Source organism: Magnolia sinica, chromosome 14 (genome assembly GCF_029962835.1).
Source record: "Magnolia sinica isolate HGM2019 chromosome 14, MsV1, whole genome shotgun sequence".
NCBI lineage: Eukaryota > Viridiplantae > Streptophyta > Magnoliopsida > Magnoliales > Magnoliaceae > Magnolia > Magnolia sinica.
In genome coordinates this window covers 40,135,570-40,151,506 of record NC_080586.1, presented here as the reverse complement: position 1 = coordinate 40,151,506, position 15,937 = coordinate 40,135,570, and the positions used below count along the sequence as shown (strand labels likewise).

The following is a 15,937-nucleotide window of genomic DNA, read 5'->3' as shown; positions in this document are numbered from 1 at the left end:
AAACCAAAGTTCATAAGCAGTTTTATTATCAGACTTACATGTATACACTCGGTTGATAATATAGCATGCAGTATTTACGGCTTCAGCCCAAAGATTTCTAGGGAGCTTCATACTATTCAACATTATGTTTTCCATTTCTTGAAGCACTCTATTTTTCCTTTCCACAATTCTATTTTGTTGTGGTGTTTTTGGTGCAAAGAATTCATGCGATATTCCCTAATCATTACAGAATTTCTCAAAACTGCTATTCTCGAACTCAGATCCATGATCACTACGGATCTTACAGACTTGAGAGCCTTTTTCAGTTTGGATCCATTTGAGAATCTTTTTTACTTCATCAAGGGTTTTTGATTTATCCCTTAAGAAGGCTACCCAAGTGAATTTGGTAAAATCATCCACGATTACCAGTATATATTTTTTACCTCTTCGACTCTCCTTCTTGGTAGGTCCTATAAGGTCCATATGGAGAAGCTCGAGTGGTCTTGATGTGGCATTGGAGTTCACCTTTTTGTGAGAGCTCCTTGTTTGCTTGCCATACTGGCATTCACCACATATTTTGTCTACTTTTTGTAATTTTAGTAGACCTCTTATTAGTTCTCTCTTTCTCAATCTATATAAATTATAGTAGTGTACATGTCCAAGGCGTTTATGCCATAATTCAGTCTCATCAGTATGGACCATGTAACACAATTGTTTAGATGAGCTACCATCGCTTACAATATAGCAGTTTTCAAAAGTCCTGCGACCAGTTAATATTACAGAACCCTTTTTGTTTAAAATTTCACAACCTTTATTAGAAAATTTCACACTATGATTTTATCACATATTTGAGATATGCTTAAAAGGTTATGTTTTAGTCCCTCAACATATAAAACATTTTTAAATAAGGGGAGGTTATAGAGTTGAACCGTACCTTGACTAATAATCTTGTAGTTGCTACCATCACCAAATGTGACTGATCCATCAATCATATCTTTAAGATCGGTAAATAAAGCCTTTTCGCCTGTCATATGCCTAGAGCATCCACTATCAAGGTACCACTTCGAATGACTTGTAGCTTTGAAAGCGGTGTGGGGAACCAAGCTAATAACCTTAGGAACCCATTTCATAACTGTTTTGGGTTTAAAAGTATAGTTGGTCTTCTTGTATTTGTAATGACCCACTAAGTTAGATTTTAAGAGCTCCTTAAACAAATCAACTACCTTTTCAGCTAAAGGATTTCGATTATGATTTTTATAGTTGATATAGTTGCTTTTAGATTTTTGAAAAGATTTAACATTTTTAGAAAAACTTTGATTAGTACTTTTCCCTTTTGAGTTTAAGGTTTCTCCTCTTACAAACTTGGGAGGAGTATTCTTCTGTTTAGAAGGTATATTCTTATCATAGCCCAACCCGGATCTGTCACCATATTTTCTACATCCGGATAGAAGTTTTTCTAACTTCAGATCACATTGAGCATTCCTCCATGTATCCTTCAAACTCAGAAGAGAAGATACTTCATTTTTAATTTTCTCATTTTCAGATTTCAGATTATTAATCAGGGAGGTTTTGAATTCTAAACGTATTTAGTCTTTTCAAAATAGTCTGAAATATGGGATTTTTCTAAAACAAGAGACTCAAAATTTTCTTTAAGTTTTAAAAACTTTTCTTTTTGAAGTTTTAGTTTTACAGCAATTTTACAACTCTCCTTGTATAGGGCATTGTAAGCATCTTGAAGATCTTCTTCATTTTCATGTTCACTATTCAGATTTTCTTCACTAGTTGAATCATCTTGATTTGAAAAAGTGAACTTGGCTAGAGTCATAAGAGCTTTAACTTCATTGTCCGACTCGGTTTCAAAATCTTCTGATTCAGAAGAGGCTTCAGAATCAGACGATTCATCCCAAGTAGCCAACATTCCCTTCTTTTTAGGTTTTTCCCTTTTAGGACATTTGTTTGCTAAATGCCCATATTCTTGGCAGTTGTTACATTGACTATCTTTCAAAGATTTCTAAGTTTTTTATTTAGATTTAAGTCGTTTCTTATCATTTGATTTTTAAAAATCAACTCTCTTTTTACTTTTGAAGATCTTGTAAAACTTTTTTACTAAAAGCGCCATATCATCTTCAGAATTTTCTAAATCAAAATTTTCTTAAGTAATACATTTAGAAGATTTAAGAGCGATAGATTTGCCTTTAGGAGCTTTAAAATTTAATTCATAGGTTTGTAAAGACCCAACTAGTTCTTCTACCCTCATATTGTCCGTATCACGAAGTTCCTAGATCGCGGTTACCTTAGAGTTGAACCGTTCAGGAAGTGAGCGTAGTATCTTTGCACACACTTTACTTTCTAGGATTTTATTGCCAAGACCCCACATAGAGTTTACAATGTCATTTAATCTTGTATAAAAGTCCATAAACATTTCATTTTCCTCCATATGAATTTCTTCAAATTTGGTTGTGAGGAGTTGGACTTTAGATTTCTTGACAATTGAAGTACCCTCGTGTGTCATTTCTAAAATATCCCAAGCTTGCTTTGCAGTATCATAGGATATAATTCTTTTGAACTCATCCGGTGATAGTGCGCAAGTGATTGCATTTAGTGCTTTTGCATTGGCACTACTCTCATTTTTCTGAAGAGTGGTCCATGAGAAATACGGTGTTACTCTCATTGATTTTGAACCATCAATCTCAGTCACTTCAGTGGTAGCCGGGGTCCATTCAGTCATTGTGGCTTGCCACACACTCTCATCCATTGATTTGAGGAAAATCCTCATCCCGGCTTTCCAATAAGCATAGTTGGAGCCATCAAATGGTGGAGGCCTAGTGACTGAAAGGCTATCAAAATTTGACATCTTATATATATATATATATATATATATATATATATATGTATATATATATATATATAATATATAGCTTAGATCATTAGCTCAGAAAATGAATCCAAGAATAAAGATTTAAAAACGAGCTATTAAGCTCTGATACCACTTGAAAAGGCCAAGCTATATGTCCTAGAGGGGGTGAATAGGACTATGCCAAATTTAGACTATAACAGCAGAATAAATTAAAATGATAACCAAATAAAATAAATCAATTCACAATCCTTAAAATGAAAATCAGCCTCAATAATCAAGTATTTAGAGATTGAAACAAATGTAGTTCTAAGGACAACCTTACACCATAAAAACCAAGGGTTTATGGCAGTATAACCTTATTTCTAAAACGTTCTTTATATCAAAAACTTAAACTAAAGAGGAATAAATAAAAAGTAAAGAATTGAAAATTTGTAAGAATTTAAATCTAAATTATTACAACATTCCCCACTGTGCTCGAAATGTAAATATTACAACATTCACATCCACACATACGTTCCACAACTTGAATGATAAAAGATAGGAAATTAAGCAAACATTCAAACTACAATACACAAGGAGTTATAGTGGTTCGCCTATGTGTTCACCAACTATTAAACAACAGCCACACAAAATGCTACTCCACTCCTAATATCCTCACACAGGAGATATTAGCGTTCACTATCAAAATAGGTTTCACAGTTTCACCTAAAACCTTCACAGGTGTGTCTTTTTAACTTGGGCTTACACAATCCAAAAACCCACACTTTCTGAGTTTTCTGGCTCTCCTCAGATAACCAAACACAATAAGATTTTTCTGGGTTAATCTCAAAAGAAACCAAAAACAGAATGTAAATTACAATAATGTAAAATACCTAGATTTCTCCTTTGTAGCAGCCCGGAAGAACCAAGTCGGAGTAGAGGTTCAAATGTCAAAGTTCAATGTCCAATACTCACTTTATAATGGTTATAGGTTCTAATAAATTTTAAATTAAACCAAAATGGGCTAGCTTTAATTAATTTTGATTCCAGAAAAAGGAAAATAACACTTCCTCTTTTCAGATCAGATTGGAATACAAGAAACAAAATCAATTTAAAAAGCTAAAGAAAGAGAATATTAAATATGCACACTTAACTTAAAATGGAGCACAGACTTATCACTCAGAAGGGCGGATTACAATTACTTCAGATATCCTTAATATTCAGAGATTCGTGCTCTATTTATAGGTGAGCAAATCACATCTTCGACTGGCCCAGAGATTGCTACGACTGGTCTTAAAACCAACGGATATTTAAAAATTTGAGCGCGATAAGATAAGGCAGTTTCACGACTGGTCGTAGGTAGTCTACGATTGGTTGAAGGACATCTTCGACCGGTCTTAGGTTGATCACGACTAGTCAAAGCCAAGTAAAATACATCGCTGTAGTTTGAGTCGTAGGTTCACGACTGGTCGAAGGAACAGTCAACACTGTTCATACGACTGGTCGAACAGACCCCAGGACTGGTCGAAGCTTAACAAAAAATTCTAATTTTTTGCAACAAACTTACGACTAGTCCAAGAAAATATTAAACAGGTCGAAGCAGTGCTAGGACTAGTCGAGAAAGATCCAGGACTAGTCTTAGAGCAGACCAGATTTCCAAATATAAAACATTTGCATTATGTATCCGAAATGACCTACTCTAAAGGTCAAACTAAAGTCAAACATACCTTAATAGTGAAGTAAGGACATTGAACCCTTAAGATATGTAACCTTTAAAGAAAGTGAAGCTTGAAATCTTGATGTCGCTTTTCCTTAAAAGCTTCAATTACGCAATCTTGAATCTTAACTTGTAACTTGTAAATTCAGTTGAACATTCTCGAGTCTTGACTTGTAAACATGTCTTGTCTTTCGAAGTCGATCTTGCAAGACAATGTCGTGGCTTAACATATCTTAAGTTGAGCATTGTGCTTCATTAATGTAGTCAACATCCATACACTGAGACTCGCTTCATCCATATATGCTTCATCCATACTGTGTCTCGAACATTTACATTTATGTAATTTCATAAAGTACAAGTAGTATTTTTGGCACTACAAATTTGACAACATAAAGGGGCTTTCAACGATAACACTTACACCTTCGACTGGTTGAGGGTGATGGGAATTTAAAAGTTCATGTTGCTAGAGTTCGAGTCAAAGATTCTTCAACTAGTCGAGCAGGAGCCTCGAGTAGTCGAAGCAAAGCCAGGACTAGTCGAACAGGAACCTCGACTGGTCGAAGCTAAGCCAAGACTAGTCGAGGATCACAAAATTCACTTCAAAACTTCGATTCTCTTCATTTTTGACTTGGTTTTCTTAGATCTTTGGCATGGTGATTCTTGAGTGTTAAATCCATGCTTTTAGTATCCATTTTAATCCAAGCTCTTAAATTCACCTTGCAACACAAACATGATTAAAATAGAACATTAAGCATTATCATGTTCTTAAAACCAATTAATAAATGGGGGATAATATGGATTATTTGACCCTCAATAAAGACATAGTCTTCAGATCCACTGGTGAAGATGTTGCTTGTGAATTTGCTGAATTAATGAACTTAGAATTTGAGATGAGCATGGTTGGTGAGGTCAATTTCTTTTTGGGGCTACAAGTGAAATAAATGCAAAATAGGATCTTTATATGCAAGTCCAATATGTTGTTGGGTGTGAAATATTACATTTCCCCCTATTTATACGTTGATTTTATAAACATGATAGTGCTTAATCGATCTAATTATGAATGTTTTCATGTGCAAGGTGATTTCGAGAGCTTAAGGTGAAATTGATAACAAAAGGAAGATTTATGCTCAAAAGATTACTAAATGAATGTTTAGAGATTTGGAAGTCATTAATAAAGAATTCATATGGTAAAGATCCAAGGAAACCAAGTGAGGAATGAAGAGAATCGAAGATTTGAAGTGAAGAAAAAGAAAAGGAATCCTAAAAATTGTCTTAAAAAACATATTCCTAAAAATTGTCTTGAAAAAATATATTTTGAAACTCAGAGTCTAAAAAATGAAAGTTCTGAAAGTTTATTTTGGAAAACTGCGTAGAGTGCATAAATTTAAGGCGGTTTCTACATTTTTCCAACTCAGTGTGAAAGTTGGAGCTCTGCAACTATAAATAAAACTCCTTAGAATGCTCCAAAGCATCTTCTAAGGTTTGGAAAGGTCTCAAGGAGCATAACACAAGGGTGGAGTAGCTGCCAAAGAGTTTTTCTTCTTCCCTAGTTTATTTTTCATGCTTTGTTTAAGAGATTTGGATTCAATCATGTCTATGGTTGGCTAAACCTCTTAGCTAGGGCTAAGAGGTGAAGCTTGTAGCGTGTTTAGATGATTATTTTGCTTTAATTCTTGTTCTTATTGGATCTCATTGATTTCTAGTTTGATATTAAAGGAATATTTTCAGTTTTCTATGATTAATTGTGACTCAAATTACAATAGATGCTATGATAACTTTGGATATATTCTTTTCTTGCTTTGAGATTGTGAAATTGGTAAATCCTGTTGTTCACCAGCGTCTCCTGGGCATGGTAGGGTGATGGAATCCCTTCCAATCTTCACAATTCTCCTCCATTGAGAATTATGTCAATGAAAAGTTCAACTTTGATTTAAATTGCTTTATCTTCCAATTGGATAGGATAGGACTCCAATTCCAATTGTGTTCCTTGAATCAAGTATGGTAGCATCTTGATAGCTACAAGTGGATCCTTGGCACCCTAGTTCCCACCTTTAAATTCATATGTTTTAATCAACATTATTCACCATTATTCTCAATTATTCAGATTTCAATTTAGATATTTTTCTAGTTCTAGTTCTAGTTCTGTTAGAATATGTACAAGTTTAGTCCCTGTGGATTCGACCTCGGTCTTACGAGTTATTGCTACATCGCAACCCTACACTTGGGGGTTGTGAACAAGTTTTTGGCGTCGTTGCTGGGGACTATGGCTATGTTTTTCTGAAATTAATTGGTATTAGAATTAGGTTAAGATTAGGATTTATTTTTCTTCTATGTTTTTAGGTTAGGATTTTTCTGAAATTATTTTTAGAAACTAACATTGTTTTTTGTTTTGTAGGATCCTGACATAACAACTCTTATATTGGTAATTTTGTTCCAACCATCTCTCTTAGCTTTATTTAGATCTCTTATTTATTTTAGCTTTTCTATTTTTCTTTTTAGGTTTAATTGTTTAGTTACTTGAAGGCTTAGAGTCTTTCATGTCCAAATGGGTTTGTAACAACACCCTCCGTCTTTTGACTGAAGGAGGATTAGTCGAAGGGTTACCTACCCATCACAGGATTAGACATCACTTGAGATCCTCTAAGTTAATTGAAGTGATGGCTGTGAATTAACCTCAACCTCAACCACCAGTTGAGGAAGCCCAAGATGAAAACGAGGTGCATAATGCACCCCGGCCTCATACTCTACAAGATTATTTACAACCGGCGGGGGTGAGCACACCTTCCTGCATGATATTTCCATTGAATGTGGGAACTGTGGATATTAAACCAAGGGTAATTCAACACCTTCCTAAGTTTCATGAACTAGAATCTGAAAATTCATACTTGATGAAAGACTTCGATGAGATAATATCTACATTAGACTTCTCAAATGTGTCTGAGGACACAGTTAGACTGAAATTATTTCCTTTCTCTTTAAAAGAAAAGGCTAAGTCATGGTTACATTCCTTAAGACCAAGGTCCATTGGCACATGGGCTAAGATGACAAGGGAGTTCCTTAAAAATTTCTTCCCCTATCATAAAATAAATACTGTAAGGAAAGTAATCATGAATTTTATGCAAAAAGAGGATGAGACCATCTTCCAATGTTGGGAGTGATTTAAGGATCTCATAAATTCATGTCCACAACATCGCTACGAAACATGGTGTATAACAAGTTTTTTCTATGAGGGATTGATTTCACCCATGCGCTAATTTATGGAGATGATGTGTAATGTGGAATTCATGAACAAGGAAGCCGATGATACATGTGATTATTTTGATAAACTTGCTAAAAACGCGCAATCATAGGATACCTCCTCAAGAACTACCACTTCTAAGCCTACTCAATCAAAGGAAAGGGGAGGAATTTATGTTTTAAAAGAGGAACATGATATAAATGCAAGAATAACTAAACTCATAAGAAAAGTCGAGGCCATGGAACTTAAGAAGGTAGAACCCAAAAAGGCTACGGAAGTTGTTTGTGGTATTTGTGCTTGTAACATACATACAGATGAGAATTGCCCAACAATTCTTGCTTTTCAAGAGATATTGAATAAGAAATCAAATGCCGTAAATAATTAGCAAAGACCTTTCAGAGGACCCATTGCAAATACATACAACTCCAACTGGAGGAACCACCCAAATTTCAGTTAGAGGAATGGACAAACGACTAACCCACAAGTGGCCCTTATGCAATTCTTAAATTAAAAGAAGCCTCAAGAGAATACGGTTCAAAAGTTCATGCAAAATCAAGAGTTATTCAACCAAAATACAGTGCAAGCATTCCAAGATCTCAAAACAACAATGGGAATATTTGCATCATCAATTCAAAAGATTGAGTCACACTTAGCGAATGGGGAGAAAGGGATGCTTCCAACCCAACCTCTCCCCAATTCAAAACCGCAATATAAAATAAGTGACCTAAGCTCTTTAAATCAAATGGAGCAAGCTAAGTCTATCACTACTCTTAGGAGTGGAAAGATTATTAACAAAACCATTCCGGTGAGGGCTGAAAATCTAAGGACCCGGAAGAAATTGAGAATGATAGACCTAGTAATGCTCCACATGGGTGAGAACCGAAACCTCAAAGTAAGTCGATTGCGCCATTCCCTTAATAGTTAATTGCACAAAAACCCCTCTCTAAGTGCCTGTTTGTTAACGCTGAATTTTTGTAATTAACGCGGAATTTGGAAAATATTCCATGTTTAGTGGTGTTTGTTAACGGATAAGAAAGAAAGTGCTCCACGATTTTATGTTGAAATTTTTCCATGATGGGAATCCTTTATGTTGAAATTTTTCCATGAAGGGAGTCTAACTTAAAGGCGAATAAAGTATGCACTCTGTGATTATTATTTTTTTAATCCAAAATTATCATTTGCGAGAGAGATTTTCTCCTTTACGTTATACACATCCCAACTTTTAACATGGGGTACTTCTCTGAGCCCACCATAATGTATGTGTTTCATCCATTCCATTCATCCATTTTTAAAGATCATTGTAGGGCTTGATACCAAAAATGAGAGGAATATAAATCTCAAGTGGACCACACCACAAGAAAACAATAGTGATTGGATATCCACCATTAAAATTCTCCTGAGGCCCAATGTATTGTTTATTTGACACCCACTCTATTGATTAGGTCATATAGACCCAGATAAATGGAAAAAACAAAGAGCAGCTTGATCCAAAACTTTTATGACCCCCAAAAAGTTTTTAATGGTCGATATTCATTCAACACTGTTTTCCTGTAATGTGGTCCACTTGAGATTGGGATATACCTAATTTTTAGTCTCATACCATAAAATGATCTAGAAACATAGATGGACGGCATGGATGAAACACATACATCATGGTGGGGCCCACAGATCACCGACCATCAGCCATTGCCTGGTGGCAGGGGAGTAGCCAATCTGTTTCCGCGAATGCGGATTGGATACTGACAGGTTGAATAGCGAGATTAGCCACTGAAGTGACGTCACCAGGTTATGTGGGCTCCATCATGATGTATGTTTTGTATCCACGCCATCCATCCATTTGAAAAGATAATTTTAGGTAAAGATCCAAAGAATGAGTCAAATCCAAAGGTCCAGTGGACCTCACCATAGAAAACAGTGGGGAGAGTGACACCCACCATTAAAAGCTTAAATAGGCCACAAAAGTTTTTGATCAAGCTGGTATTTGTTTTTCCCCTTCTTTCGTGTAAGTGTTAACTTGTGAACAGGTTGGATTTCAAATAAAAATCACGGTGAGCCTTAGGAAGGTTTCAACGGTAGGCATCAATCTCCCCACTGTTTTTTGTGATGGGGTCAACTACATATTTGGATCTACCTCATTCTTTAACTCATGCCCTAAAATTAAATCTCCAACTAGATGGACGGTGTAGATAAAGCACATACATCATAGTGGGCACTGGTGACATCACTTCGATAGTGAATCTCGATATTCAACCTATCAGTAGCTAATCCGCGTCCAAGTAGGATACGAATTGGCTAGTGTACCTCATACTGGCTATACAACTGATGTATTGACGTCAGGAAGTTCTGTGGGTTCCATCATGAGGTATGTGTTACATCCAAACCATTCATCCATTTGGCGAGCTCGTATTAAGGCTTGAGATGAAAAATAAGACATGTCGAACTATCAAGTGGACCACACTGTAAAAGCAGCGGGGGATTGAACGTCCACCATTGAAACCCTTCTTGGGGTCACAGAAGTTTTGGATCAATATGATTTTTTTCTCTTCATATAGGTATTTGTGACCTTATGAACATATTAGATGGAAAATAAACATTATGGTGGGCCCTACGAATTTTTTAACCGTGAAAATCATTATCTCCACTGCTATTTGTGGTGTGGTCCATCTGATCTTTGGATATGGTTCGTTTTTTAGATAATGCTCTAAAATGATCTCTAAAAATAGATGAATGGTGTAGATATAATAAAAACATCATTGTGGGGCCCATGTAACTTTGATCTCCTTTGAATGGTTCGTACAACTCAGAGCTTGAGGAGCATCAGCTATATAGTTGGTGTGTAGTACACCAACCAATCCACTTCTGTCCAAGTGGTACCCGGACGTGGATTTCATGCGAAAGCCTTTCACAGGAACTTCCTGCGCGATAATGTTAAGTGAGGTCCACCGTTATCTGTTGAGAAATCCACCCCATCCATCCGTTTTGCCAGGTCATTTTAGGACATGTGACTAAAATTGAAGTTTATAAAATACTTAAGTGTGTCATACAAGAGGAAACAGTGGGCATTTAGTGAGCACCGTTGAAGCATTTTTATGGCCATAAAAGTTTTGTATCAAGCCATATTTTAGGTGTTTTCACTTCATCCAATTGAGAATGACCTTATAAACAGCTTGGATAGTATATAAACATCAAGGTGGGCCTTATTTGAAGATTTTGTTGCTACTGGTGCTCAACCCTACTTGACACATAGTGACAATCATCCCCTAAAAGGAATTGAGGTCCTTATGAATATTGATATTTTAGTTTTCTATTTACTATTATAGTTTATTTGAATTAAATATAATTATTTTATTTTCATTTAATAAAAAATATTTCTTTATAATGTAAAACATTTCCAAACGGGAGATAGGGGCAAATGTGTCAAATTAACATATTTCAGACATTTAAGATGTTTGTTAACAAACAGGTTGTTTCAAATTCAGTACTTAATTTTCAGACTTCAACTATAATTATCAAACAAGGTTTTGTTTTTTTTTTTTTTTTTTTTTTTTTTTTTTTTTTTACACTTTAGATTTCATATTCAAGCTTCAGATTTCATATTTGGTCTTTAGACTTTAGATTTAATAAACAGGGCCTAACTCTTAGGATATTCCAGAGGTGCTTAAGCAAGTGAAGGTCAATATTCCTCTATTAGATGTCGTTAAAAAAATACCTTCAAATGCCAAAATTCTAAAATATATGGACTACCAAAAGATGGTAAAAAATATAAAAGAAATTCTTTTTGACGGAAAAATTGAGTGTCATCCTCAAGCAAGATGCACCACAAAAATACAAAGATCTTGGTAGCCCAACTATCACTTGTGTAATTGGGAACCACCAGATTGAGCACGCACCTCTTGACTTGGGAGCGAGTGTCAACTTTATCCCTTACTCAATTTATGAACAACTGGGTTTAGGAGAATTAAAACCCACCCGAACCACATTACAATTTGCAGATCGCTCAGTTCATGTACCGAGAAGGATGATTGAAGATGTGTTGGTCCAAGTTGATAAATTTTTATATCCAGTAGATTTTATTGTCTTAGATACTCAACCCATCATCGATATGAACACTCAAATACCCATCATTCTTAGTCGCCCATTCCTTGTTACATCAAATGCTATCATTAATTATAAGAATGTAATTATGAATTTATCTTTCAGAAATATGACATTAGAGCTCAACATCTTTTTCAATATGAATAAACAGTCAGAGGATGATGACGATACCCACAACATTAACATGATCGATTCTTTCGTGGAAGATAGAGTACTTTTGACTCTATACTCTGACACTCTAGAGACATGCTTGGCCCACTCCCCTGATTTAGATGATGACATGATTAGGAAGATGGATGTCATGCTTAATGCTACGCCGGTACTTGAAGTTAAACGATGGAAGCCATAATTTGAGAAATTACCCCAAACCGATGTAGTATCTCTACCGTCTAGCCTCAAAGCACCGAAGCTTGACCTAAAACATTTGTCCATTGATCTTAAATATGTTTATTCAGGTCAAGATGAGACATACCCGGTAGTAATTTTTTCTCACCTATAGAAAGAACAAGAGAGTATGCTTATTTCTACTCTCATTGAGCATAAAGGAGCCATTGGATGGTCAATTGCAGACCTCAAGGGAATTGATCCTTTGATTTGTACTCACTGCATTCATCTTGAGGATAATGCGAAAACCTCCCATCAACTACAACGTCGCCTCAATCTAAATATGAAAGAAGTGGTTTAGGTTAAGGTATTTAACACAACACCAAAATCCCTCTTTAGGAATGGTTGAAAATCATTCTTAAACCATTTACGAATGGCTTTCAACCTTGGCAAAATAGGGCATCGCAAACAATTAGGGACGGTTGAAAACCATTCCAAAATTTTCAATTTTGGAATGGTTTTCAACCGTTCCTAAAATAGGGCGTCGCAAAAAATTAGGGACGGTTGAAAACTGTCGCAAATTTTTAATTTCCAGCCCAATTCTAAATTTTGAGAATGGTATTTTTTCTTATTTAGGAAAGGTTTTTAACCAAAAAACCATGCAACTACGAGCAATATCCAATAAAATTGTCACAGCACTGACAGTTGGACTGAACTATCAATGAAAGCAGGTTGGGGACCTAGGTTGTAAAACATGAGCTGGAACTCAAAAGATGATGTCTAATAGATGAAAAGATTAACCATGAGAAACTATTGCTGCTGTCTATGACTCTTGATACCACCTTCTACTATAGTGTAAATTATAGCAAACTCAAAGCACAAACCAAATGAAAGGATCCATCGACTTAACAGACCTTAAGGCATAGTTTCTCTACCTCTTTGTAGTCTTTGAGCTTCGGCTTGCAGGCTGCATTATTGAGGTTACAAGTGACCTTCTGCACCTTGGACTTCTTCTTCTCCTCTTCACTAAAAGTGTTGTCATATTCAATAAACTTTGCAGCCTATAATTTTAAAAGAGAAGAAATTCCACATTTGAGAATTCATTAAAAAAAAAGAAGAAAAACTAAGTTTCAGAACGAGAGAAGTATTATGGATGCATTTGGATGCACCATTGAATTGAATTGCAATGGCGAGTCCAATAAAACAAAAATAACTAGATTGCGATTTCGTTAGCAATGATATGGACAGCTTGCCTCCAACTTACAACCACGATTTTAGAGTAATCAAGTCAAGACTAATCCAGTTTCAAGTCAAGTCGAGACTCACATGGAAGGAGGGTGACTCATGGCATCAACTAAATATGGTAGTGCCAAATCCAAGTTAACTCATCCAACTTGCACCCAACATAAACAGTCCTAAAACCATGCTTATAATTAATGAAGCTAGATTCAAAAGGAAGCACAACTGCAAGTGGAGACTACTCTTCCCATTATGAATAATATGAAACATTGGTTCTTTTCATCTTCTCTTGAATAAACTCACCATTTGCAATTCAATTCTCTTGGGTGTCAAACCACAGCCCATTAATAGCATATGATTTTACCTTTTCATATCTCTTGGAGGCCTTAGCATATTTTCCCGCTTTGAATAATGCATTTCCTTCTTCCTTCTTCCCAGTAGCCTCTATTTTCTCTTCATTATTCATATCCCATGACTCTTTATCCCGAATGATGAAAGCAATAGATTGATAAGCACTTCAATCAGCAGGCCATGTTCACTTGACATATTTTATAGTCGCAGATCCTGAAGCAGTAAAAACGCACTCCCCAATGGGATTCTATCCTGCTTGGAAATTCTTTCCCCAATGATAAAAATCTTTCATGACATTTGGCGCAACCAAATGCACCCTTACCAAAGCATGAAAAAAAAATCTAGCACCATAAACCTCATTAAACTACACAATAGTCCATTCCAAAGGCTTCAGAATTAATTCTTTTGAGTTCATGTTTGAATGCAATGAAACCATGATGACTGAATTTAATAAACATAATCAGCAAAGAATCACCTACAAAGTATTCTATCTAAGAGCTGAGGGTTCCTTTCCAGTAATTGGCATGTAAGGCCCATATCCTAGTACCCTACTGTTTCACCAACTCCCGTGATCCTCTCAATCAAATCTAGCAACCTGTGACCTATAGACAGCGATCGCGAGCGACCTTAAGTTGCATCCCAAAAATCAAAGACAACTCAACTCAAAACTTATACCCTTGCGACCGCACTGTCGTCACGGTTCCAACGCTGCGTCTTGCGCACCAATGCGATACCCAGGCTAAGAGTTATGGACCCACGTATATCTCAAGGAAACACCACACATTGTGAATTTCGAGAGATTTCAGAGAATATCTACCCATCTTTCACATCATTAGTCAACTACACATCCCATCACAAACCCGTGCCTTTCTTTTCCCCTATGGCAAACAACCCTCCCCAAAGTCAACTATCATGTCTCTTCTCTTACTCAACCCATACCTCCCCATCATTTCCTTACACAACCCATCTCTCTTTCAATCCATCACATCCTCTTTCTCTCTCATTTTCTCTACCATTCACAAGAAACCAAAGAAGAGAACGTCCAAGGAGTTTTAAGGAGAGAAAGAACCCAAGTGCTAAACCCATCTTTCCCTACCCCTAATCTCACAATCCAACCCTTTAATATTTATCTTCCACCCTTAAAGAAGAAGCTTAGGAGCTAGGGATTCTAAGGAGCCAAGAAGAAGACCAATTGGTGGGTGATCTTAGGTTTAGATGTTGCTTTTATTCATGAGATAAGTGGGGCCTACTGGTTGATGGTAGAGATCCCATTTTGGGCCCTAGGTGTGGTTGATGGCCCACTATGATGAATATGTTCATTCCATGATGGGGCCATTCTCCATGGACTCCACCATGATGTTTATTTGTTAGCCAACATATACAGGTCATCTAGACCCTTAATTTTATGGTGGGGATGGTATCCCGTTGCTGATTTGAAGGCCCACATGTGGTGGGACTCATTTGATTTATCCATTGTATCTTATAAAGGGAGATCATAGTGGTGGAGCTCCCTTCACCACTCGATTCTCTCTCTATCTCTCTCGATCTCTCTCCCTATTGATGGTCCACTATGATGTATATGATATCCACACTATCCATAAGTCGGACAGCCTTACTTCCATGTCTAGGGCCACCTTGCTGCCCATTTTTTTGGGCAGGCTTGGATGGTGGGGAAAACACAAATGGCAGCTTGATCTTTTAGCTGGGGGGTCACACATAACTGGACCCCACCTTGATGTATGCTAAAATTCACATCGTCTGTCTAGCTGGCGTGGTCATGATTAGGGTGGGCCAGATGGGCCATGAGCTGCTGGATGGGCTGCTATCCAGACCGTCCAGCAAGCTTGGACACAGGTAAAATGTAAATATCAGCTTGTTCCAAATAATCTGGTGGGCCACACTCATGTGGACCCCACCTTGTTGTATGCATGTGTTAACATCCACACCGCCCATCTAGTTTTTCACATCATTTTAGGGCTTGAGCCAGGTGGGCCAATCCAGCGGGCAGGGGTCTACCTAGCCGCTGGCCCCACCTTGATATACTTGTTTTATCTAGCTATCGGGCCCACCTAATGGCTGATGTCTGGGTTCAGCCCACCTCCCAGATGGCCCACTACATGGGTGTGTTGAATTAGACTGTCCACCTAAGTTCATAAGG

At 36.7% G+C, this 15,937-nt stretch overlaps 1 protein-coding gene and 1 non-coding gene across 2 annotated transcripts; both read right to left on the bottom strand.

The window, feature by feature from the left end:
• Positions 1-7,619: 7,619 nt before the first annotated feature.
• Positions 7,620-7,728, bottom strand: LOC131226442 (small nucleolar RNA R71). The gene has a single exon (XR_009161827.1). It is a non-coding gene; the product is annotated as a small nucleolar RNA R71 (small nucleolar RNA).
• Positions 7,729-12,879: 5,151 nt separating this feature from the next.
• LOC131224945 (70 kDa peptidyl-prolyl isomerase-like) lies at positions 12,880-13,907 on the bottom strand. Its single transcript, XM_058220381.1, has 3 exons — positions 13,793-13,907; positions 13,104-13,250; positions 12,880-12,969 (listed from the first exon to the last, which is right to left on the bottom strand). The coding sequence occupies exons 1-3, from the start codon at positions 13,892-13,894 to the stop codon at positions 12,880-12,882; spliced, it is 339 nt and encodes a 112-aa protein (XP_058076364.1). The 5' UTR covers positions 13,895-13,907.
• Between the last annotated feature and the right edge of the window lie 2,030 nt (positions 13,908-15,937).

Coding starts and splice junctions, on each gene's coding strand:
- LOC131224945 (XM_058220381.1), bottom strand. CDS start 13,894: ATGAATAATGAAGAGAAAATAGAGGCTACTGGGAAGAAGGAAGAAGGA. Junction 13,251..13,792: donor CCTCCAAGAGATATGAAAAG/GTAAAATCATAT, acceptor TTAAAATTATAG/GCTGCAAAGTTTATTGAATA. Junction 12,970..13,103: donor TAGAGAAACTATGCCTTAAG/GTCTGTTAAGTC, acceptor TTCATCTATTAG/ACATCATCTTTTGAGTTCCA.